Genomic DNA, 25274 nt, shown 5'->3' with positions numbered 1-25274 from the left:
ACGCTGCATGCCGCTATGTCTTGCGGTATTTCGAGCCGGATCTGCGACAAAGGTTCTGACGCAGATGTGGAACCTGACAGATAAAAGGGAGATCCTGTAGACCCCCTGCAGCAGACGTCACACAGATGGAACTCAGACTGTTACACAAATGATACATTTCTAACTTTTCCCAGGAACCCAGAAGTAACAGGAGAATCCGGGGAGGAGGGGGCAGCGCACCCCGGTGACCTGCGCCTGCAGCCGGAGGAGGTCAGCGCCGAGGTGACGGAGGAGGGATGAGGCATGGAGAAGGAAGGAGGAGGAGTGCAAGGAGGACACCGGAGGGCGGAGGACACGAGCGGCGGGGCGGGCTCTGCGTGCAGGAATGTGCGGACGGACCGGACACTGATCCGCTGCACGGAGCTCCTGGGATCAATGAAGCAGTGAGTGTCCCGGTGCCGCTCGGGCGGTGAGTGCGCTGCCCCGTCCCGGCGACAAGGTGACCCGCGCCGCCTATTTCTGTGCTGCTGGCTCGGTTGCCTATTAAGGGATTTCCAAGGAGGCGGCGGCGGGGTTGTCGTCCTCAGCATGGGGCTGCAGCCCTTGGAGTTCAGTGACTGCTACCTGGACAGCCCGTGGCTCCGGGAGAGGGTGCGGGCGCACGAGGCGGAGCTGGACAGAACCAACAAGTTCATCAAGGACCTGGTGAAGGATGGCAAGAACCTCATAGCGGCCACCAAGAGTAAGTGCCTTATGTAACACTGTGCCACCTCAGCCTGGCACTGCCAGCCGCAGGAATGCCCTCAGGTGCTCCTGCTGGGCATGACAGATGTACAGTGCCACCACAGACATGACTGCTGCTGGTGCGGTAAACTGGGGGGAAATCCCGCAAGGCAGCCTTGTCAGAAATAGTCATTACTGGTAGCATGCATGAAAGTGACAACGGGGACAATAACCTCCGAGAAGGTCTGCTTCTATCTCGCTGGGAAATCCTCTGGGCACGTAGCGATTCTGCAGCGCCTTTTCTTAGAACTCTGTGGTTCCTTAAGACCCTTTTTACACGTAACGATTATCTTTCAAATGAGCGAATATGAATGATGAGCGCCAACAGCGGAACCGTTCATTTTATGCAGACATAAAAATCATCGTTGGCTCGTTGGTTAAAATACCGATCATTCCGTTATACAGCGAATGAACGTCTAAACGATTTCTCCTTTTAACGAGCCAACAGTATATCTGCCGGTATAACGGGCCGCCCGAGCGAAAGCACGGACTCTGACATCATCCGCTCGTTCAAACGATAAATCGGCAGGTCTAAACAGACTCTTGCTGGAAATGTGCGCATGGATAAATAGACAGCTGGATTCTCCTGATAAGGCCGGGCGCACACCAGCGTGATCTCACCATGGATTACGTGGTGAATGGAGTCAATGAACGTACATTTTAATCTTCATTGATCCATTCATACTTGTGAATATTCATTGCGCGTAATATGCCCCCCCCCCCCCCCCCCAAACAACTCGGTATGTTTATTTCACTGCATGTTACATGCGTACAGCCCTATTGTTCTCTATGGGTTCCGTATGACACACTGTATGTACGCCATATGTTGTGTAGTCGCACATGCAACGCCGCTTTGAGATAGAGCGAAGAATTTTAAAAAAGAAACTAGTCACACTGCGCATGATGGCGTGAGGGAGATACACTGTCATGCGCAGTGCGCCATGCCCACCATGTGCAGTGATACTCGGCTCCCACCAGGGTAAAGCGCTGCATGACTCGCACAGTGTTTCCCGCATACGGCCGTGGGAACGAGTTACGCTGAGCGAGAAATCACTCACTAGTTGCTTCATTTTCACAGAGCGACTACATAGCTATTTCTCACTCACTACCTTGTCGGGACCCGTGATTACTCCGACTACCGTCGCTGAAAAATTGCTCATTGTCCTGTATAAAGAGCTCTCGGTAGAACAGTTGTTTTATGGGGAATACAAGTATTTACTAAAACACGGCAGGAGAGCTGAGAAGTCCTCTGTGATTCTGAAAGTGCAGTGCGGTGTTAGCGTTATCGTGGCACCCAGCTGAAGAATGCCAGCTGGCACATGGCACCGTTCACCATCATTTACACACAGAAGTAGAAGTAAATGGGAAGCAATGCACTCTTGTGCCCCTTCTGTTAACTTCTGTTGGAGTATACCTCTATGGCACATCCACAAGATCTGCCATGAAAGTCCAATAGATGCAGGTCCTACCTCTGGGGCACACAACTATCCTTAGTTCTGGCCCTCATTGGCCCCGGACTGGCTGCATGCAACAGCCGGGTTGGGCAGGACCTATAAATACAGATGAGCGGGCTGCGCTACGCTGTTCCTGTAACTCCCGTTGAATTCTATGAGAGGCAGGCTTGGGCAGTGGGGGCAGGATTCATACAGAAGAGTTGGTAGGAATACCTGTTGGCTGGCCAACAACAATTGTAGGTGCTTGATCATAGCCGGTACTCCTTGTGATGTACAGATAGCAAGGGTCTCTGTAGCTCACCTCCATCACATATGACGCTAGTTTGCAGGATGTTGCATCCGAATCCCAAGAATATTCTTTGTACGTCTTGTTTCCTGTTTGTACTTGTAAGCCTGGCTGTCCACGGGCGATGTGGAGCTCCGCTGCGGGAGCTGCCGCCCGGGAGCAGGAGCCGCCTCTGAATCTCCGCTGGTCAGCCCTATGTAATAGATAGGCTAACCGCGGAGAATCCAGGCAATTCACAGCATGCTGCGAATTGCCCACCGCAAACGGAGAATCGCAATGATTCTCCGCTTGTGGACAGGTACCGTCGCTTTCCATAGCAATGCTATGTGAAATGTCGGCCGGCGGTTTACCGCCCCACAGCGCCCCCGAGTACTTTTCACCCGAGTAGTGAAGTACTCGAAAATCGCGGTGCTCGATTGCGAAATCGGCCTTACCAAGTACGTTCACTCATCTCTAATTATAAATTCAAAAATAAAAATGAAGTTATGTAAATAATCTAAGGCCCCCTGTCCATGGCAGTTTATTCGCCGTCGGTAAACCGCCGGCCGACATTTCACATAGCATTGCTATGGAAAGGCCGGCTGTGCACGGTGGAGCCGTATTCCACAAGCAGGAATCCACAGCAGAATCCGTCTGGGACCTGGCCGGCGACCCCACATACCCGCAAACTCTGTATTGTGGATGACGGCGAACGCTCGCTGTCGTCATGCGCAGCACAGATTTTTAAAATATGTTTGGATTTCCCGCGCCATCGCTAGGCAATGCCGCAGGTCTCCGCAATGTCCGTTGCGGATGGGCTATGGGTTGAGTGGCCTCCATTGACTTTGATGGCGGCAGTCTGCAACAAAATAGAGCATGCTGCGATTTTCATTCTCTGTTCGCAGAATGCACAATTCGAAAAAGCGTTTGTTTTTTTGTGTTTTTTTAAAATATATATATACCTTTCATTTCATGCTATTTCCACAGTAGAAATCCTGTCGTGTGAAGCCGGCCTAAGGGCTCCTGTCCACAGGCATATACATGAAAGGTGCGGCTCTCTCTGCAGCGTTTTACCGATTTTTGTGACCATCGGCTCTATTGACTTTCATCAACTCCATTCACCGTGTATCATGCGTGCGTGCATTGCACACCTAGTACGTGGTGATAACGCAGTCATGGACATGAGCCCTTAAGGCCTTTCCTAATACATAGTAAATAGTAGTTGTGTTGGTGGGAGAATCCACAGTACTATTTGCTATGAGGGAAGAGCTTGTGCTGACAACAGAAAGTAATGACTTGGAGTCGTGAGAAATGGCTCCAGAATCTGCATGTATTTATATTGGAGCTCCGGAAGATTTAGTTAGATTAGTGTTAATTCTAATGTGTCCTCCAATGTTTTGAAATCTTTAACAGACAAGAAATGTCTTGCCAGGAGGAGTAGAGTAATAGTGCTTGTATGGGGAATGCCCGATCCAGAACCACTCCTCCGCCTTCATACCCCGAACATGACTGCACTAGTTCTGGTAGTCGCGTCCCCACTGTTTTACCAATCATTATTATATTACACAATTGTTCCCTCTTGGCTGAAATAGTCACAGTATCAAAGAGAGTTCCCAATTTAAAAACCATTGCGGTCCAGGATAGACCCCGCCAGTGTGTCATCTCTTACTGCTAGCCATTAAAAGGTATCATATCTACAAGGTTACTGTGTTCCTCTAAGGCCGCCTGCAGACGGGCGGGTCGGATCTGGTGGCGAGAATTCTCGCCGCGGGACCCGACCCCAGCGCCTGCAGGGAGAAGCGCGTACTCACCCGCATCCGGCGGCCCCGGCTCTTTCATGTGCCGGCTGACGGATGCGCAGACCGGAGCCGGCGGCCGGATGAGTGACGTTTCTGTGCGAGGCTCTGAGAGAGACATTTCGCGTGGCCAAACCGCGGCTGTCTGCATAGGAGTGCGTATTGTAATGCACTCCTATGCAGGCTTTTAGTGGCGGAAATCTCGCGGATAATCCCGCCGTGGGATTTCCGCCCGTGTGCAGGCGGCCTTACTGAGCGCAATCACACAGACCCCAATGATCAGCTAACCCAAGTGCTGCACTCATGAACAATGCTTTGTGCTTGAAGACACCTTCAAGGGACTACAGTGTCTTCTTACTGCAGATGTGTGGGTGCCCTGCTGTTCAGATCCGAAGGCCGCCTACACACGGCCAGATTTGCACTGTGGAATCTGGAGGGGGCGTCTGCAGCAAATGGCATGCTATGGAAAAGTGTTTTTTCCTGCCCATGAGCGGAAAACAATTGCAATTTTCCGCTTGTGGGGGAACAATCGCTCCATGCTCTATTTTTAGGCGGATTCCATGCGGACAGCTTCCATTGAAGTCAATGGAAGCCGTTGGACCCGCGACCCTTCTGCAGTCATCATTGCAGAAAGGTCGCGGAATCCACAGTACAGAATATGAAGAATCTGGCCAGGTACGCAGGGTCACTGGCCGGGCACAGGGTCAGGTTGTCCTGCGGGATCCGACCCGGTCGTGTGCAGCCGGCTTAAGAATAGACCATCTTTCTTTTCTTTTTTTTTCTCCCTTTTGGAAAGCCCCTTTAAGGTCCTTTATATGGCAACATATGTCATGTTTTCCATGGAATGACTGAGTTAGTTAGTAGAGAACTCTGTAATGTCTTAATAACACAGTGTAGTTCTCATAACTTCTTCTTTTAGTAAATGCAGAAATGTGCAGGTTGTTCCTTGATAATTTTACTCTATTTAGGATCAACTCCTGTTTTTGACCCAAAAAGAAAAACATCAGAAACTGCACTAAACTGTGTGGACAAAACCTGTGAACTCTGTTACTTATGGAACAAAAGCTTCTTACTGTGAAAGAATAGAACAATACATTGTCTTTAGAAATGGAGCTGTTAGGTCAGTTTGTCATCCGCACCCTCTGCTTCCATTCTTTCTTTATTTCTTAATTAAAGGTCCATACCAGCAAAAAAACATTTTTTCCACCCCTGCCCCCCCCCCCCAATAGATTTGCCTGTCACACTCTGTAGATCTCCTGTGTATATTGCAGCCACGTCCATGCTAGCTGCATGCGATGCATTGCGAGGTTGTCCAATTGAAATCAATGGTAGAAACTACACAATCCTACTTCCCTGAAGTGATGCGGGGAAATTGTATGTTGGTGAGTGTGATATCTGCCCACGATTCACGGCCCAATATCGCACTCCCCCATGTGAAGTTAGCCTAAGGGTGCATTCAGACAACCGTATATCGGCTGGGTTTTCACGCCCAGTTGATGTACAGCGTCTCTCTCTTGAGGGGGAGGAGGCTGGAAGACCCGGGAGCAGTGCTCTGACTCCTCTCCACCCCCCTGCACTATCTTCAATGAGAAGAGGCGGGACGGGGGCGGAGCTAATTCCCGAAACTTAGCCCCGCACCATCCCGCCTCATCTCATTGCAAATAGTGCAGAGGGGTGGAGAGAAGGCAGAGAGGGGGCGGGAGCTCAGAGCACTGCTCCTGGCTCTTCCAGCCACCTCCCCCTGCAGAGAGAGACGCCGTATTTGTACATAATATTTAAGTACTACGCAGCTCATCATCATGTGTGTTGTAGGTCACTTGTTGATGTACACCATGGCTTTGCTAATTTTATTTTTCTAGTACAGTGTTTCCCTGATAAAAAGCCCTACCCTGATTTTTGGGGGAGGGGTCTTGAAATATAAGCTGTCTCTTGAAAATAAGCCCTAGCTACACTACAGGACAAAAAACCCCCCAAACAATACTCACCTAGTAGCCGGAGTTTGGGTCCCTCGTGTTGGGATGCGGTAGTGCTGCAGGCTTCTGCATAGTCTTCGGCGGTGACAGAGCATTTCTTCCTGGTAGCGAGGCTTGAATAGCCCGATTCCAACAAGTGATTGCTCTAATTAGTTTGAGTGCCAGCTCTGATTGGTTCCTCGAGCGCCGCGTCAGCCAATCGGAACAATCGCTTGCTGGAGACTGGTTTACATTACATCATACTGCAGGAGGGATCAAAGCATTGCTAGTTGTTGTGCCCTGTGGGGACTTAAGAAAAAACAATTAAAAGTCAGAACAATAAAGTTTTACTAAATTGTTAAAAAAAAAAAAAAAAGACAACGTTTTGCCATACTTAGGGCGCCCACCCACTGGCGATTTTTTTTTTTTTATTTTTTTTTATTTTTTCCTTTGCGTTTTGCATTTTTTCTCAAGAGCAATTAGTTTTGAATGTACTCCTGTCCACTGGCGTTTTTTTTTTCAGTCCGTTGCAATTTTTAACATAGGAACTGTCAGTTGCATATGTGTCCTTATTTTTCTCTTAATGCACCCATGAATGTCAATGTAAATTAACGTAAAAAGCCGCGAAAAACGCTGCGAAAAACGCGCCAAAAACGCTGCATTTTTCACGCACGAAAATCGCAAACGCCAGTGGGTGGGCGCCCTTATAATGAAATACTCTAAATGATAAAACAAAATACATATTTGGTATCCCTACGACCGGGAAAATTCCGATCTATCAAAGTAATGTGTTATTTGCCACGCACATTGAATGTCATCCAAAAATAAATAAATAAAAGTAAAGAACGCCAAAAATGCACTTTTTTGGTCACCCTGTCTTCCAGAAAAAATGCAATAAAAAACGATCAAAAAGACCAATGTGTTCAAAAATGGTACCAACACAAACTACACGACATCCCACAAAAAATGAGCCCTCGCACAACTATGTCATCGGAAAAATAAAGAAATTATTGTGCGCAGAAGATGGCGGCAGAAAATAATTGTAAAAAATTAAGTCTTTAAAAAAAATAAAAGTAGTACAGCAAAAAATCCCCCAAACTATAAGTTTAGTATCGTAGGAATCGTACTGATCCATAGAATAAAGTTATGTCGTTTTTGTTGCAGTTTGTGCGCCGTAGAAACAAGACGCACCACAGGATGATGGAATGTGTTTTTTTTTTTTCTTCTCATTTTAATCCACTTAAAGTTTTTTGAATGTTTTTTTTTTTAGTACATCATATGGTACATTAAATAGCACCATTGTAAAATACAATTCGTCCTGTAAAAAACAAGCTCTTATACAGCTACGACGATGGATAAAATAAGGAGATACAATTTTTTAAAAGGGGGGAGAGAAAACAAAAATTGTGTGTGTGGGGGGGGGGGGGGTGCTGCATCATTTAGGGGTTAATGATGTAACTAGCACCCAGTACATATAAGCGAGCTAGAGTTACCTTGGTTAGTTGTTTCTTTTAGTTCTCTTTGAGATTCCTGACTTTTTAGTCATGTGATGTGTTCGGATCAGCTCAGATCTACTTAGGGCTTATGTGTTCTCAATTTAAGTCAGTTTCCCAGCTTGTGTTATGCTGTTACATGCACTTACCACAGAAACTGTCTACAGGTGGACACAGATACTCCTGTCACAGCTATTGGTGATGATCACACAGCTATAATAGAGGAGATCACAGCTCATCCTCCTGATCGTATACTTGTGGTCTGTAACTCATTTTGGTGAATATAGAAGGCAATGATAATTAAACTGTCAGGCAAAAATGGTATAGTCTTGGCTGATGCCGTTCTGATGCATCATGGGATGCATGTGAAACTGAAAGTAAGAAAAAAATCTTAGCTGGTAAACATCAGACAGGAGCTGGGTAACATCACACTTACATACATATTGCACGGCATGCAGGTGTCGTGTGATATTTAAGGTGGGCGTTATTTAATGGGCGAGATGATCGAAGGGAACGCTCAATGGTAGATCGCAAGGATTTTCTTTTTCCCTTCACAGCGACGAAAAAAATTGCTCAAAAGAATGGATTTAATATTTGTGTGCGTCGCATTGCACAAAACTCGCGTGAGATTATCGCTCATGTGAATAAACCCTTAGAGAAGCACAAGACATTAGGTTATTTGGCTCAACTCCTGAGATTTATTTCGACCAGCATAGACAGACGTGTTTCGGGACTGTGGTGCCCCTTCCTCAGTGTAGGCTGGGGACACACATCCAGAGCATCAGTAGCGCTGGGACACGAGGAGAGGAGCTCTTGTCTCATCTGCCCGACACACTGATATCCAGTAAATGGTCAACACACTCTACGAATTCTTTCTTCTCAGGGCAGTGATTCTCAACTTTACTTGATCTGCTGGGGGCGCTTGAGGACATGTTTTCAGGATTTCCTTAGTATTACACAGGTGGTGTCATTATCGTCAATGCTTCAGAAAGTGCCACAGCCGTTCCGTCTATAGGATATCCTCAAATTATGACCTGTTAATGGTACTTGAGACCTGGATTTGAGAAATGCTGCATCTAAAGACCAAAGTTATAGAAGTTTTAACCGAGTTATGTAATATTGGGTGTGCTTCACAGTATAGACACAATGAAAACTTAATTTTATTAGAAGTATTAAAATTAGGGCTGTAAACACATACATCGTTCAATGGAAAGACTGAGATAGTCAGGCTATCTTCATTCATTCACATCGAAAGATCTATGATAGTCTTCAAAACTTTACTTAAGAAATTAATGAGTTCTTGGTTCGACGCGTTTCCCTGTGACTAACAGTTCATCAGGAACCCCTAGAACCCTCTCTAGATGCAGAAAGAAATAGTAATTACTCTCCAAAGTTGGGAGAGATCAGAGATATATATGTATAACTAGCTGATATACCTGGCCTCACCCCAGTTAATTTGATACAGGTGTTTTTTTGAAATCAAGGTTACTTCAGAGGAACCGAGGAATAAAATATATATACACATAGAGGAGCGTTAGATTCTCCTTAGGTAGCATGTACCGATGTCATCCTGCAGAATGTGCCACCCCTCCCATTCTCCTCATTTAGGACCTAAAGAATGCTTGCGCCAAATTTCACGCTCCTACGAAACCGAGAAGTTGCATACATAGGGGTGCACTTACTTTTGCACTTAGCATTGAATAATTGAGTTGTGACCCTTTTACTTTTCCTATCTAGGACCTAAAGAATGGTTGTGCAAAATTTCATGTTTGCATGACACCGGAAAGTTAGAGAATTAGATTAGGTACATTACACAGGGGTGCTAATACTTTTGCACTTGGCAGTGAATTTTCGAGTTGCGACCCCCTTTAATTTTCCTATTTAGGACCTAAAGAATGCTCCTGCCAAATTTCATGTTTGTATGACATCGGGAAGTTAGAGAATTAGTGGCGAGTCAGTGTTTTTTGTGATACGCGGTGTAAATCCGTGGCGTTGCCCCGCAGCTATTGTGTTCCATTGAACCTAATAGCGCAATGCTCACGGGGCGGAATTCCACCCCGTGAAATCACTCGCGGCATGTTCTATTTGCCGCGGGCATATGCGCGGACGACTTCCATTGCAGTCAATGGAAGCCGTCCGTCACGCTGGCTTCCTTTGTAGCACAGCGGTAGATAGCGTGAAAACGCTTCTCCACCCATCGACGCCTGCGTCATATGGCGCGGCCAGCGCGCCACGTGACGCTGCGGGCGCGCCACGTGACGCTGCGGGCGCGCCACGTGACGCTGCCGGCGCGCCACGTGACGCTGTACTGCGCATGCGCGCCGGCACGGGATGCGGGACATCAGGCAGTGGTTCTGGAGGTGAGTATGGGGTCTCTGGGGGGGCGCCGTGACGGACTCCGCTGCGGAATTCCGCTTGCAGTGCCCGTCATGGCTGTGGGCACTAGGCTGTATACCTTTCACCGGCGCTTTTATTAGTAGATTCTAGAGACTGGGCCATAGGATACTGGGTTCTGAACTGTTTGGAGAATCCTTACTTTTGGACCTCTAAATCATTAACCAGCTATAGCTGTTTCACTATGTGTGTCTGTCTAGAAACCCCCGATCCTGCTCCTGGTACCCCCTTTTCTATCAGTAGGCCCACGGAGTTTCCTTATGTGTTTTCAGCCCAACTTTTAATATTTCTAATAAAAGGTAATTTTCATTGTGTCTATACTGTTGGGCACCCAATTCAAGAAACAGACCTCTTCTCCGCCTCTGTGAAATTTTGAGTTCTGTAATCTATAGCCAACATTCTGCTGCAGTGGCCCTAAAGGGAGTTCAAGCTTTCTAGGAACGTTTGAGATTTCATAGGGATGCGTCAAAAGTTTTTTGATCTCTGGGAATCCAGCTGCTGAGACCCCCTCCAGTCACTAGAACAAGCCAGCTGAAGCTTGTCCAAGTGCTGCCACTGCTCACTAGCTGAAGACTGGCTTGGGGATTAACAATGAATAGCTGCTAAATGGATGATCTCTGGGATCCCCACTGATCACTAGAATTAGGGCCTCAAGCTTGACTTTGAACGGAGCATTGGTCATGCATGTGCATTGCTGTTCCATTTGATCTTCTATCTCTGTCCATAGTGTGCATGCATGTCCGTTGCTCCTAGTGATATGTAGGGGTCCCAGTGATCATAGGTTTGTCTTTCCGATGGGTAGCTAGTAAGTGCTATTTGTGGGATCACCCCTTTAACAGACAAGGTTATCCGCATTCTTCCTGAAGATTGATAATTAATGCCTTTCTTGTCCATTCTTGTCTTGTTTGCATTCTTCCTGTGAACATCACTTTGTTGTGCTGAGTGCATTCATTCATTCCATAACCTTAGCGGCTTGGTGGTTTGCAGAAAATGTATGTATCGGAATAGTTTCTTCTCGAATGCATCACTCTACTATAGAGCAGTGGTCTGCAATCAGGGGCAATTATTACAGTTTTGCCTTTCACTGTGGCTGTGAATGAACTTTTTACTTGTTCTTGAGTGAAATGTTGTTTTGAAAGGGTACAATTTTGTGGACACAGTTCATAGTTAGCTGGCATGTATGCTGCTATTTTAAAGGGGTTGTTAACTACTAACAGCCTATCCTCAAGATAGGAAACTCATTCCGTGTCGATCTACTGTTGATGAACTAAGACCCCTGCCATTCTGTCATTGAACAGTTTGGTGTACTTCAGCAATAAGCTGATTTCTGCAGGAAGCAGACATCTCCGTTCCCACTGCAGTGGTCAGACTTGGCATTGCAGGCCAAGTTCACATTTATTTCTATGGGAGCTTGGCCTGCAATGCCAAGTCTGGCCACTAACGTGGGAACGGAGCTGTCTGCTTCCTGCAGAAATGATCTTTGTGCCCCAGCAAGCGCAGTTGCCCAAAGAACAGCTGATCGTTGAGGGTCCCTGACAATGAACCCCCAACTGTTCTGCTATTGATGACTGGTCCTGAAGATTGGCAACTGGACACCCTCTTAACAAAGGGCAAGTCTGATTGGAAGTTTGGCGCATATGCAATATTATTGCATATGCGCTGTGTTCTGAACGCACCCACAGGAAACTATAGGGCTGTACCCGCGTAATATGCAGTAATATAGAAAATGTGTTCTTTTTTTACACGCATAATATACCCAAGTGTGAGTGGAACCATGAAAATCAATGCACTTTCATTGACGTCATTCACCACGTAATACGTGAGCGTAATACCCAATACAAATACGTTTGTGTGAGCCCGGCCTTAAAGGCAAACAAGTTCTATGATGCGCCTCCTTAACCGTATAGCAGCAAATGTTGGACTGAATGTTTGGCCTGCTTCCTAAGGTAGTGCGGTGATTCAGCTCTGTAGCCACAGACTTGGTGACTCAGGGATGAGTTTGTGCAGCCTCATCCCGCAGTTATGTCATCCATTGCCCGAGGGTTGGATTAGCATTTCTCAGTGCGCAGTCTTGTGTTTTCTTCAGATTCCCATGTTAGCATCAGCTGAGGAAGTTGTTGCTAGAAAATAAGAAGATGAAGGTCTTTGTCCTCTGACAAAATAATTTTTGGATTCCAAATAAAGATTTCAGAGTCTGTAAGACCGCCTTCTCACAGGGTGGAATCACTGCGGGGTACTGCTTGTGTAAAGTTGGCCTGAAGGGGTCCTTACATGTTAGATGGAAGTTAGCTGCACCCTCTGAAAGTAATCTAAAGGGTATGGACATCTTCAGACTTGGATAATATGGTTTTTGTATGGCAGTTTGATCACTACATGCGGTAGTATTGCAGTAGGGACTAAAGGCCCATTTACACACAAAGACAATCTTTCAAATGATTGAAAGATTGACAGTTTTAGCGATCGTTTGGAAAAAGTGTTAAAGACATTAATGTTAGTTAATACTTTATCAACTTCATTTGCGTGTAAAAGGGCCTCCAGGAGCTGTTTGCAGAGCACAGCATGTGGTCAGTACTGGTGTATCTTGTCTCCACCAGAAGCTAGGGGCTGACCAGCTTTTGTGAGAGTTAACGCCCCCTGGCAGGTCCCTAGCTTTTGATAGATGCTGGTGTGTCTGTTGTCCCGTCACCACAGCTCTGGACTCCATGGATTTTACCTTCTCCAAGACAGCGGCGGCGTCCGATGCGGGTCACACAGCTGTTCTTGGGGCTTTTCTACGGCATCCAGTGACGGATCCTGAAGCACAGAAGGGAACGCCGCTGGAGAGTGTGACCGCGCTTCCCTCAGCGGAAAGACATTACTGTGTGTCGGTAACGAGCCGGCCCAGCCTGCGAAGAAGGGAGGACACCGGGGACTGTAACATTGGGGCCAGGTGTTGACATGGGAGAGGAGCCGGGCCAGCAAGCAGTTAAGGGCAGACACTTGCGACAGTAACATCAGGGCCAGGTGCTGACATGGGAGGGGAGAGGAGGATAGTGACAGGGAAGCTGCGAGTGCAGCAGCAGTGGCGGACACAGTCACATTGGGCCCGGGAGCACAGGCAAGACAGCAACCGGCCACACTGAGACATGCCAGATGGCACACTCCCAGGGAACCTGGAAGGCACAACACTACAGCATCGGGGTCGCATGCCTTGCAGAGGGATAAATCCACAGAGGACATCCAGACAGACAATCAGCCAATCTGAAGCTAGGGGTGTGACGGGGGTGTCAACTCACGCTAAAGCCGGTCAGACTTTAGCTTTCGGTGTCGACAAGATACACCAGAACCCATGTGGTCTGAGCTCTGCACACGGCTCCATTGTTCTCGCATGGGCTGTCAACAGAATACAATGTCATCTCCACTCCTGTGCAGAACACAGCATGCGGTCCCTGCTATCTCTCTCTAGCTGAATGATAGATTTTAAACTCTCCTTAAAATCATCGTTCAGCCGACGAGTGAATGATGGTAGAGTTTACACGCAACGATTATTGCACATTTGCCATCGTTTGAACAAATTTTGAGCGATAATCGTTTCGTGTAAATGGGGTTTAACTGTAGTGTATTATCTGGGCGATCTTGAGATTAGAATATCAGACAAAACCTCTATTAATCTGATATTGCCATATGAAAGCCATAAAAATCAACAATGGTGAAATTGCTTTATACATCCATAACGCTTCGTACTATAAAATATTATATTTACCCGGCAAAGTAGAAATCTTGTTTTTTGCAGGATGGCTTGTAGGTTTAATTGGTATCGTTTGGAGGTACACAAGATTTTTTTTTTTTTACTCTGATTTATAGGGGAATGATTATATGTACAGAGGTCTGTCACCCCTTACCTGGGACAGACAAGAGAATTGCAGATCAAGATTGTTCTTTGGTGCTTGCTTTGAAATGATACCATAAGCATGCAGTGAGGAAGACTGGGGACATGGGACCCCCACCAATAAGTACGTTATTCCCTACCCTATGGAAATTCTGGTAAAACCCCTTGAAAGTTGTCTGAAAATGTGGCGTAATGGGAAATGAAAATGTCATCTTGTGGTGTAAAGGGACTTTTCCCTTAGTAATAGAGAAGTGCTGCTTTCTAGATAAAAGTATGACCATATACATGGCTTCCACATAAATGGCAACATCATGCTAGCTTGTTTTAGTCTGAATGGTCATGCCTTGTCTCTCAGCCCTAATATGGTTTAGATCAAGTATTAGTCAAGTGTTTGAGGATGAACAGTGGGAGTTGGTGACAAAGTAGTCAGCAATGACACTACAACTCCTATCTTTTAGTTCACTGGTACAATTGAGAAAAAAAAGCTTAAATAGCTGTTGGCGGGTGATTATAGTAAAAAGTTTGTTTTAGGCTATGTCCACATCACATTTTTGATGTACATTTTGTATGTTTGCCGTGAAAGCTGATGATGTACACCTCCATAGGGTTATTCTACTGCAGTATAGGTATGGAATAATGTAATGCAGTGCACTATTTCATACAGAATAAGTGTACTATGCAGTATTTGTTTTCTTATGGGAGCCTGTGGTTGATGAATGCTATTGTATAGCATTTGTTTAAGGCCTTGTTCACACGGGCGACATGGCAATGCCGCAAGAAAATCGCAGCGATATAGCCTTGCTGGTCTGTTGCGATATTGCTGCGGTTTCTCGCAGTGATACCATGATTTTCTAGTGCTACAAAGCCGCTAGACTTTGTAGCACCACATGCGAGGATTTTTGGGAGTGGGGGAGTTTGAAATATAAGCCCTACCTGCAGAAGGAAAAAAAAAGTATGCATCACCTTAGAAGCACTGTCTGGCGCTCCTGCAGCTTCCTCCTGGTCCCGGAACTGTTTTTCATCTCTTCTGGCCGGGGATTGAAAAATCCCCGCCTCCTGGAAGTGCAGGCTATGATTGGCTGATGCTTAGCCAATCAGAGCCAACGCTTGATGAATGGCTGTGATTGGTTCATAAAGCGCTAGCTGTCATTGGCGAAGCATCAGCCAATCAGAGGCAGCGCTTCCAGGAGGCAGGGATTTTTCAATTCCCGGGCAGAAGAGATGAAGGAGAATAGTGCCAGGGACCCAGGGAGAAGACACGCTGGAGATGACAGCGCTTCTAAGGTGATGTATACTTTAAAAAAAAAATTTTTTCCTGCAGCTAGGGCTTAGGTTATGGCTTTGACAGTAGGATTTCCTACTGTCAAATTTGCATTGCACCATCCGAAAATCGCGTTTTTGTGCGATGCAACAGAGAGGAAGGCTCCATAGGGAAACATGAGATACAAAACCTCACGAGTCACGTGCATATCGCCTTGCCTGCAAGGTTTTTGCATCGGGATGTCGCACACTACAAAACGTCGCACGTGTCAACCCATAGAAAAGCATGGGCTTCACATACATGCGCTTTGTAGCAACGTGACTAAATCGTGCTAATTTGTCGTCCGTGTGAACGAGGCCTAATGGATATGTTCAGAGCTCTTTTCGGCCTATTTATTAATTGAAGACTATAAATGCGATATTAGGAGTCTTAAAGGTTTTCAACTTTTTCCGTTGGTGTAAGTTTATCATTTCCGATGTAGCGTTGAGAGCAGTTTGATTCCTTGTGTTCCTGACTTTACTCCTTGGAGAGTATAAATAGTATGCCATCTAGAAACAGCTGTTTGTACTTTGTACACAAAAAAATGTAATACATTTCTGTGGGTGGATGTTCCAGCGAGGAGGTGCAATAGCTTGTCAGTCTGACTGCTTTCATTAAAATGATCTTCGCCCACAAGCCAAATCCCCTGCTGAAACTTGTAGTGGTAGGAGAGGCAGTGTCCGACGGGCAGTCCAGTAGGCAAGGCAGCCTTACCATGCCGGAATAATACCCTCCTGCCGCTCATTGTTCAGAACTTCACTTGAAAGATGCCAAATACAAACGCCAGTTGGGGAAAAACTTAAAATGCACAAAATTGAATGCAGATTGCATCTGCAGCAGGCGTATGTCACAAAGTGGTATGTGACTAAGAGGGGGCAGGAGGCTGTAGCTAGAGTTTCATCCTTATAAGTCATAGTGATTTCTTGATTCCTCAGTCAGTGGTTTCTCCTCATGATTTAGAAGACAGTAAAAAATGTTCTTTCTGTGATTGTTTTTTTTTTTTTTGGTTTGTTTTTGTTTTCTTGGTAAAATCAGAGGTGAGAGAAAAAAATGTACAAAGACACAACTCGCTGAAAAAGAAGCCAAATATGCATCACCTGATACTGCAGGAAAGGCTCAATCACCAATATCCCCTAGTAGCATGCAAAAAGTCAGATTGCAATAAGGGAGCTAAATGTTCAGTGCAGACTAATGTGCAGCCACTCAACTCAACCCAAGATTGGGGGAGGGGGGACTGCAGACAACCTAGTCTGTACATGTGACTCGATACCAAAGATGCCAGCCATTGATAACTGTGTCACACCATACAGGAATACAACCCCTACTGGCAAAGCAGTGGATTGCCTTGTATCACTATAGTACGCCACACTGGCAGGGCATCCTGGGCTTCCCCAGCATCTATAGCATACTGCATGTAAAAAAAAACAGTGATAAATGTAGCAGCATTGGTGAGGCTGTGGAGGCTGGGAGAGGGGCCAGGAGCCAGTAGTGATGATCTATACAAAGATCTAAGTGCCGACCACAAATAGCAGCCGGGGAAGAAGCGGGGAGGCAGTGGAGGCTGGGAGATGGTCCGGGAGCTGGTAGTGATGATCTCTACAAATATCAAAGCGCCGACCAGAAACAGAAGCCTGGGAAAGCACTGTGAAGGGCGGGGGAGCTTGCCAGACAGACGGCAGCACTGAGGACCTTCAATCACGGCCAGGACATCTGAATGATAGTGGGCTGCCAGGACCTGCACGGGAGCCTTAGCTGCAGCCAATGACGTGCAGAGGGCGTCACACCCCCCCTGTCAGTGTTGACTTCACCAGGACTTCCTGGTGGCGTCAAGATACAATAATACCGATGACTGCTTTTCTCATCCTGTGGGAGGTTAAGCTTTCTTGTCTGCCTGATTGTAAGCCTAGAGCATGCTGTAAACATGGGCGCACTTGTGCATGGCGTTCCCTATTAAAGTCTATGGAATTTACTTCCATAGACTTTAAAGAGATTATTCAGGGAGGAAATGCCTGGCTCAGTCCATGCCTAGTGGTGCCAGCACCTTGACTTCTGGCCTGGTTTTAACATTGGGTCAAGTGGTATGGAATCGTCTTCCCTCTTGTTGTTGGTCACGTCATTGGGGGCTGACTTAGTTATTGAAATGGGTAGATAAAGCTAGTTGCCTGCAGTGATGTCACAGACAATGAGCAGGAGGAGGAAGACTCCATACCTCCTTACCTGGGATTGGAACTAGGCCGGAAGACAATATCCAACCAAGTTCCACCAGACCCAGGCTAATCTGGCAAGCATTTTGCTCCCTGGATGACCCCTTTTAAAGGCAAGAGCCACACAAGTGCACCTGCTTCTCATTGATTTCAGCATTCAAAGAGACTGCAGATGTCCACTTTGAATCAGTGAGTTCAGACCCCCTTAGAGCCCCCCATAGTCGATATTTTCTGGATAGGTCATAAATTCTTTAGATAACCCCTTTATGATCAAAGGTGTACATGTATGCCTTTGGTTGCCGAGGAGGAGTGTATGGGATGGGCCATGGCAGGGCTGAATAGGCAATGATAACAGGTTCAGTATACTGCAATGCAGAGCAATTGTGGTGTAGTCAAGTCCTCTAGTAGGACTTAAAAAAAAGTCCTAACAATTTTTAAAAGTCTTTCCTATTTTAAGAAATCGAAACATTAATCAAATCTAAGTGGTGTAGCTGCATTTATAGAAGTCTGAACTAATAAAATATTGTATTTTTTTATCACGTTGAAAGCCGTAAAAATGACACATTGTAGGAATTACGGGTTACGTTGGTCATCCTGCCTCCTATTAAAAAAAAACAAACGAAAACTGATTGAAAAGTTTCTTATGTACCTCATAAATGGTACCAATATAAACTACAGCTTGCCACAAAAAAGTCCTCACACAGCCCGTTATGGTGACAGAAAGTAATAAAATGTAAACTATATAAATTTGGTATTGCCATAATCTTACTAACACACAGAATAACGTTACTATACCGTAAAAATAAAACCCAGAAACCAATGGCGCAGTTGCATTTTTTTCCTTTTTAGTCCACTTAAAAATGTAAAGTTTTTCCATTTATTATAGATTACATTAAATGGTACTATAAAAAATACAACTAGTGCTGCAAGAAATATGCTCAAATACAGCTATGTTGATATAAAAGTAACAAAGTTATGACTCTTGGAAAGCAAAGATGCAAAAAAGGAAAAAGGCACACAATACAGCCTGCTTCTCAGTGTACCGCCCAGACGCACTATTCTTACCCGTAACCAGCTACACACTGACCCAGTTTGATGAAGTCATGTATTAGCAACATTGTTGCATGCACCATAAAGTGGCTCAATCTGTGCAGGACTTCAGAGCCTGCTGAGAAGATCTGGGATCAAACAAGGCTGTCAATCAGGGGGTGGCAAGGTGCGATTTCATATACAGGAAAGCCAATTCTAGCTCCTGCGTTTCTTGGCCAAGATTTTCACAGGTATGTGGTGCATTGCTTGAAAACCATTAATATACCATTGGATTACTGGCTCACAAGTAAGTTACATGCTACCCTAAAGAAGTCTATGGAGAGTGGAAAGGGGAGGAAGAAGCATAGACAGACATACACAAATGCTGCTTCTTTTAGTAAATCGTCCATCTTCTTCCAGTGCTGTGTTCACAAATGCCCAGCTCGGACTGCTGTATCCAACAGTGTGCCACAGTGGGATAGGTGAGCAGGATCTCCTCTTCTGTGTGTGCTATGTATAGGAGACATCATAGCAACTAGCCTCCACCCAGCAGCTAAGGGAAAACTGAAAATTGGGGATGGACCATGCAGAGGGAAAAACTAGTGATAAATTCCATATACAAGTCCTAATAGTGAGAAGTGGCACTACTACTCACCCACAGCAGCCTATTCTGAAAAGTCACCTGAATTGACAAATTACTTTATCCACATACTTTCTGCCATAACTTTCTGTAGCTGTTTACAACTTTTATGTAGTAATTTTATATAGCACACTTTACACTCTATATTTTACATGCAAACCTTTCCTAAAATGGATCTCTGATTTTTGTGTAGGTTACTGAATTCTCTCTCTGTTTTGGAGTGGTGTTGTGTGATTTACTGAAGCTACTTGTTCAAGATTGCATTTTTCTTCAAACATTTCATCATGTCTTGCGTTTCCAAATAAGGCCTCCAACATAATTTTATGATTTTTTTAATACATTTTTCAGTTTATCGAGGATGTCAGTAGGGATCCAAGTACAAACTGTTTCTCCTCTGGTTGAGTACTGAGATAAATGGTGTGAACAACGGAGGATTTAGATAAAATAATCCAATGCGAATAATTTTTCTGTATAATCAGTATTAGTTTTTTTGTTGTTGTTTGTTTCAGTGGCCACCAGGCTTTTAGGTCCAATCTGTGGGCACATTTAAAACAATGATGTCTTACCACCATCAGTAGAGAATATAACCTAGACATATTCTGTAAGTTCGCTTGCTCCGCCAAACTGTTTTCATTTTCTGATTAGAACTGATGTGTGTTTGGTGTAGGGCTGTATGAGCACATCCTTAAAAGGGGCTGTCCTAGACTTTGTGGATTTTTTTTTTTTTTTTTTTTTGACTCAAAATAGGTGATCAGTCGATGATCGGCAGTGTACAAACTGTGCAGGGAACAGATGGCGCTCTGCGTATTGCAGCAGGCAGCAGCCCGGGTTGGTACTGCAGGCTCCGCTCCCATTTTGACTTGCTGCTTTTTGAAATATATATAACTTTTTTTTGTGTGTAATTTATTTTTTTATTTATTTTTTCACTACGCATGCCAATGTATCTCACGCATGCATGTGCAGTCTGACTTGTTTTCTTTAATTTCCCGCTGTCGCTTAGTGACGTTGTGTATAAACGCCACACATATGCAATCCAAATGCATATGTACCGCGTTTATTACACGCCCATAGAGAACAATAGGGCTCTCTTGTGCATAATGCGCTGTAAAATAGTACATGCAACTTTTTTTTTTTTTTACACGGATATTATATGCAATGCACTTTCATTGACTCCATTTACCGCGTAATATACGTGCGTAATGTGCTATTAATTTACGCTCGTGTGAGCCTGCCCAAAAAACGACTAAGATCAAATTTTCTGTAATGCCAGGAGTCAATGGAGAAGGGCAGCTGTAAGTCCTAGTCATCCTCTGGTGGGTGATAACATGGAAACTACTGTGCCCGTCACCGCATATCTACTATGTCACATTGGGCTAGCTGTTCTGTAAAGGTGTCATGGTCAAGAGTTAAAGCCCATTTAGATGGGAGGAGTGTCAGGCAAACGATGCCTGACACTCGTCCCCGCACATACTCGCACTCGTGTTGCTGCAGAGGAGCTAGTATCGCAGGCTCACAGCAGGGCGGCTGGAGGAGATTTCACTCCTTGTGCTCCCCCACCCCTCTCCATTGACTTTAATTGACTCTTATGCAGCATAAACGATGGATGATGAGCTGATCGCTCAGTGTAAATAGCAGCTGTTCAGTACTGAACGTCCGCTATGTTAACGCAATGGAGAGGGGCGGGGGAGCGCGAGGAGAGAAATCTCCTCCTGCTGCCCCGCTGTGAGACAGTGATACTAGTTCCCATGCAACAGCATGGTAACGAGGACACACAGCGACAAATGTCGGCATCGTTGGCCTGTCATTTGTCCCGTCTAAATGGGCCTTTACAGTAGAAGCTAGTTAACACTGTCAAATAACTGATTACAAGCTAATTAACCAGTTAAAAGACTTTTATGAAATGTGCCACAGCAGATAAGAAATCAGTGTACTTGGCTGTTTCTGTATCTGCTATTCGCTGCACAAGGATAATCAAGAAGTTCATGTTTGTATTGAAGCCTCCAGGGTTGCCAATCTGAAATCGTTCATTTTCCTGGAAACTTCACAGACTGCCAACATTTTTTACGGACACATTGGGAAACCATACCGAATGATAAAAGTGATACCGGTCATAGCCCAGTTACTGGTATGAACTCATTACCAGCCTTTAACCCATTAAAGACCAAGCACTGTAAATTTATAGCGCTTGGTTGCGAGTTAAATAAGATACTGATGCACATTATTTTTTAATCTATTTTTGTTTTATTTGTAGATTATTTTTTTCCATTCTGTTTTCTGTGGATGGCCATCTTGTCTGAGCTACTGTTAGTAGCCATATGGACCATAGAAACCTGCAGTCTGGGAACGACCCATTAACTTCTATGAGAGAGTGTTCTAGGCATGATCTGTGACATGCGCAAAGGTCATTTACAGGGAGGTGGAAGAGGTGAGCTGTGAGTATTACCTATTGTGAATTGTGTCATCTCTAGATCTAGGTATAATCCTGCTTGTGGTAAAGAGAAGTTATCTCTACAGAACAGAAAGTGTCAGACTATTATGAGACTCAGTGAAAAGTACAGTAATTCAGCAATTTTGTTTTTATAGTGACATAGAAAATAAAAAAAAACACATTGAAACAAAAATGTAAACAAAGAATGGATTATCATTGACTATGGCTAGTTTCACACAAGCATATTATGGGGGCGTTTCTGTGCCCATGTAAGGATGAGTTTCCCGGCCCAACATTTCATTTAGATCCCTGTAATGCTGTGAGTTCGGTCTGGTAGACCTACAGTTGGGCTGGGACACTCCTCTGTAATACAGGCTCAAAAATGAACCCGTATTACATTTGTGTAAAACCAGCCTATAGGTCGTTTTCTGATGAATTATTCACTTTAAGTAGAAAAAATGCACTATTAGACCACATGTCGCAATAAAATTAAATTTTTTGCTGGAATTGTGAAAAATTACAGCAAAAACAATTGCTATGGACATGACTTGTAAATGGACCGTAAGGTTGCTTGTGCTTTCACGTTGGATGCAAGCGTTCCACAGCTGCTGCTGAGGAAATCCGCACCAAAATCCACATGTCTAAATGCTGATTTTGTTGCCAAATTACCAGCAGAATTAAAGGGTTTTTTGGACTTCTTTTTTATTTAGTTTTGGTCTCTCCGTGCTCAAAACTGTATAAAATCAATGTATCTACCATGGTGCCAGACCACCATTTTGCCGGGCCGGCGCCATGGCATCTGACGGCTGATTTCACTGAGCCACCGTCACCAGAAGACCTGGTGACATTCCATAAACCGGTCATGTGAGCTACTAATGTAGACATCCTTGGCAGGTTTATGGGATGTCACTGATGATGTCCCTGTTGGGCCTCCTATTGGCTGCAGCAGTACTGGTGGGTAAGCAATTCTAATAGTCTGAGAATATATAATATTTTTCCCAGGGTTTAGTGGCTCTACGAAGACCTTTCACTTATACTGATTTGGTGTCTATTACTGTATTATGACTGACTGCTAGAGACTTTATCTATCTCTTTATATAGAAAAGTGTAGCTTTTGCTCTGCTGAGCATGTCCGCTGTCCTGTACGGTCCCCCGACACACCCAATGATCACTGAGCATGTCTGCTGTCCTGTACGGTCCCCCGACACACCCAATGATCACTGAGCATGTCCGCTGTCCTGTACGGTCCCCCGACACACCCAATGATCACTGAGCATGTCCGCTGTCCTGTACGGTCCCCCGACACACCCAATGATCACTGAGCATGTCCGCTGCCCTGTACGGTCCCCCGACACACCCAATGATCCCGGAGCATGTCCGCTGCCCTGTACGGTCCCCCGACACACCCAATGATCACTGAGCATGTCTGCTGTCCTGTACGGTCCCCCGACACACCCAATGATCACTGAGCATGTCCGCTGTCCTGTACGGTCCCCCGACACACCCAATGATCACTGAGCATGTCCGCTGTCCTGTACGGTCCCCCGACACACCCAATGATCACTGAGCATGTCCGCTGTCCTGTACGGTCCCCCGACACACCCAATGATCACTGAGCATGTCCGCTGTCCTGTACGGTCCCCCGACACACCCAATGATCACTGAGCATGTCCGCTGCCCTGTACGGTCCCCCGACACACCCAATGATCCCGGAGCATGTCCGCTGCCCTGTACGGTCCCCCGACACACCCAATGATCACTGAGCATGTCCGCTGCCCTGTACGGTCCCCCGACACACCCAATGATCACGGAGCATGTCCGCTGCCCTGTACGGTCCCCCGACACACCCAATGATCCCGGAGCATGTCCGCTGCCCTGTACGGTCCCCCGACACACCCAATGATCCCGGAGCATGTCCGCTGCCCTGTACGGTCCCCCGACACACCCAATGATCCCGGAGCATGTCCGCTGCCCTGTACGGTCCCCCGACACACCCAATGATCCCGGAGCATGTCCGCTGCCCTGTAGGGTCCTCCGACACACCCAATGATCCCGGAGCATGTCCGCTGCCCTGTACGGTCCCCCGACACACCCAATGATCCCGGAGCATGTCCGCTGCCCTGTACGGTCCCCCGACACACCCAATGATCCCGGAGCTTGCGTCAGAGGCGCTCCTGGCATGAAGAAATGACTACAATTGGTGGATTGTGCTGTCCATTATGATTGACAAGCATGAATAATGTCTCCTTATTGGATACAACTACGCGTGTGTTCTGATTGGTGGTTGGATCCTTTGTCACAGCTATTTGCTGTTACAGTGGTTACATTACTGCTCTGTATTTACATGTGGGGGATCAATCCCTCCATACTCTAGCATGATGGGAGTCAGTTTGGTGACCTCCAAATTTCTGTATCATTATGACATGATCTATGATCCATGAATATTTTAGTCTATAGGAGCTGCAAGAGTCTTGTAATTTTAATATTTTCATAGGTGTTTTATTTCACTTACTTAAAGGGGTTCTGGGATTAAAAGAAAAACCTCACTACTTGCCTATTCCTCCCCAGGCAGTCTTCTTACTGCATCTTCTCCTTGCCGATCTTCTGCTGGCTCCTGCAGTCCCCCAGGTCACCTCACCACAAACCGGCCAGATCCTTTTCCGATGACGAAGCGTACATTCACAGGCAGTGTCCTCATAGCCAAAAGGCTTTTGGCTGCCCTGTAGCAAATTTGTCTATTTGAATATGAAGTGGGGAGCAATCTGTCAATTAGCAACTGGGAAAGCCTGCATATCATGAATACATCGGAAGCCTTGTTCACAGCACTGGAATCATGCTGCCGTGATCAAATGGGTTTAACAAAACAACTTTAAATTCACACATAAGTGACCGATCCCTGAATTCTGCTTGTTCGCCACTAATTTCTGCTACCCGGAAAGTGGGACATCTATAATTACGTGGAGTATATGTCTTATTTTGTGATCTTGGCAGTTGATGATAATTTAATGTTGTTTTATAAAGTTTATATACTTCTTGTATAATTTTGCAGCGTGAGCATCCTGCTCTGCCCGGGTCTGAGGATGGGAGGAGTGAGTGGGGTGTGCCAGCACTGTATAAACATCCCTGAACTTCTCACCTTCAGAACTGCTTCAGCTGGTCTGAACTATTGCCCCAGCAGTGCTTCTCAAACTCCAGTCCTAACCCCCCCCCCCCCCCAACAGGTGAGGTTTTGCACAGGTGATGTAGTAAGGATCAGTGCCTCAGACATTATCATGTGGTGTTCTCTCTATAGGATATCCTCAAATCGGGACCTGTTGGGGAGTCGTGAGGACTGGAGTCTGGGAAACGGTGGTCCCGAGTCGCCTATATACGGTCTGTTCTTTGACATATAAAAATACACATAAAAGTAAAATTCGGAATATAAACCTCGTTCTCTGCTAGGAATAAATAGAACGTTTCCAGTAGTAGAAAAAAGGCTCCATTAACCCTGAGAGGTATTGGGCAGTTGTTAATTCATATATATGGAAGCCATATTGCCATTCATGGCTATTCAATCTCTCCTATAGGGATACAAGGACTTGTTTATACCTGCGGAGCCGTTTTCCATAGTGACAGCAAAAACATTGACTTTTCTACAATTTCGGAAAAGTGTGGCTGAAACTACACCGCAGCAGATACCCTGTCAGGGC

At 45.7% G+C, this 25274-nt stretch overlaps 1 protein-coding gene across 2 annotated transcripts in view; it reads left to right on the top strand.

Annotated features, from left to right (window-relative positions):
* Positions 1 to 321: 321 nt before the first annotated feature.
* Positions 322 to 25274, top strand: part of ARHGAP10 (Rho GTPase activating protein 10) — a 227108-nt gene continuing 202155 nt past the window's right edge. Inside the window, exon 1 of one of the 2 annotated variants that reach the window (XM_066573663.1) lies at positions 322 to 721. In XM_066573663.1, coding sequence (XP_066429760.1) covers positions 568 to 721 — 154 coding nt within the window. In that variant the 5' untranslated portion in view covers positions 322 to 567. The remainder of the gene's footprint in view (positions 722 to 25274) is intronic. The other variant, XM_066573664.1, reaches the window with a different exon arrangement.

Source organism: Eleutherodactylus coqui, chromosome 7, assembly GCF_035609145.1.
Source record: "Eleutherodactylus coqui strain aEleCoq1 chromosome 7, aEleCoq1.hap1, whole genome shotgun sequence".
Classification (NCBI taxonomy): Eukaryota; Metazoa; Chordata; class Amphibia; order Anura; family Eleutherodactylidae; genus Eleutherodactylus; species Eleutherodactylus coqui.
The sequence above is the reverse complement of the archived record's forward strand: the minus strand, read 5'-3'. Positions and strand labels throughout refer to the sequence as shown.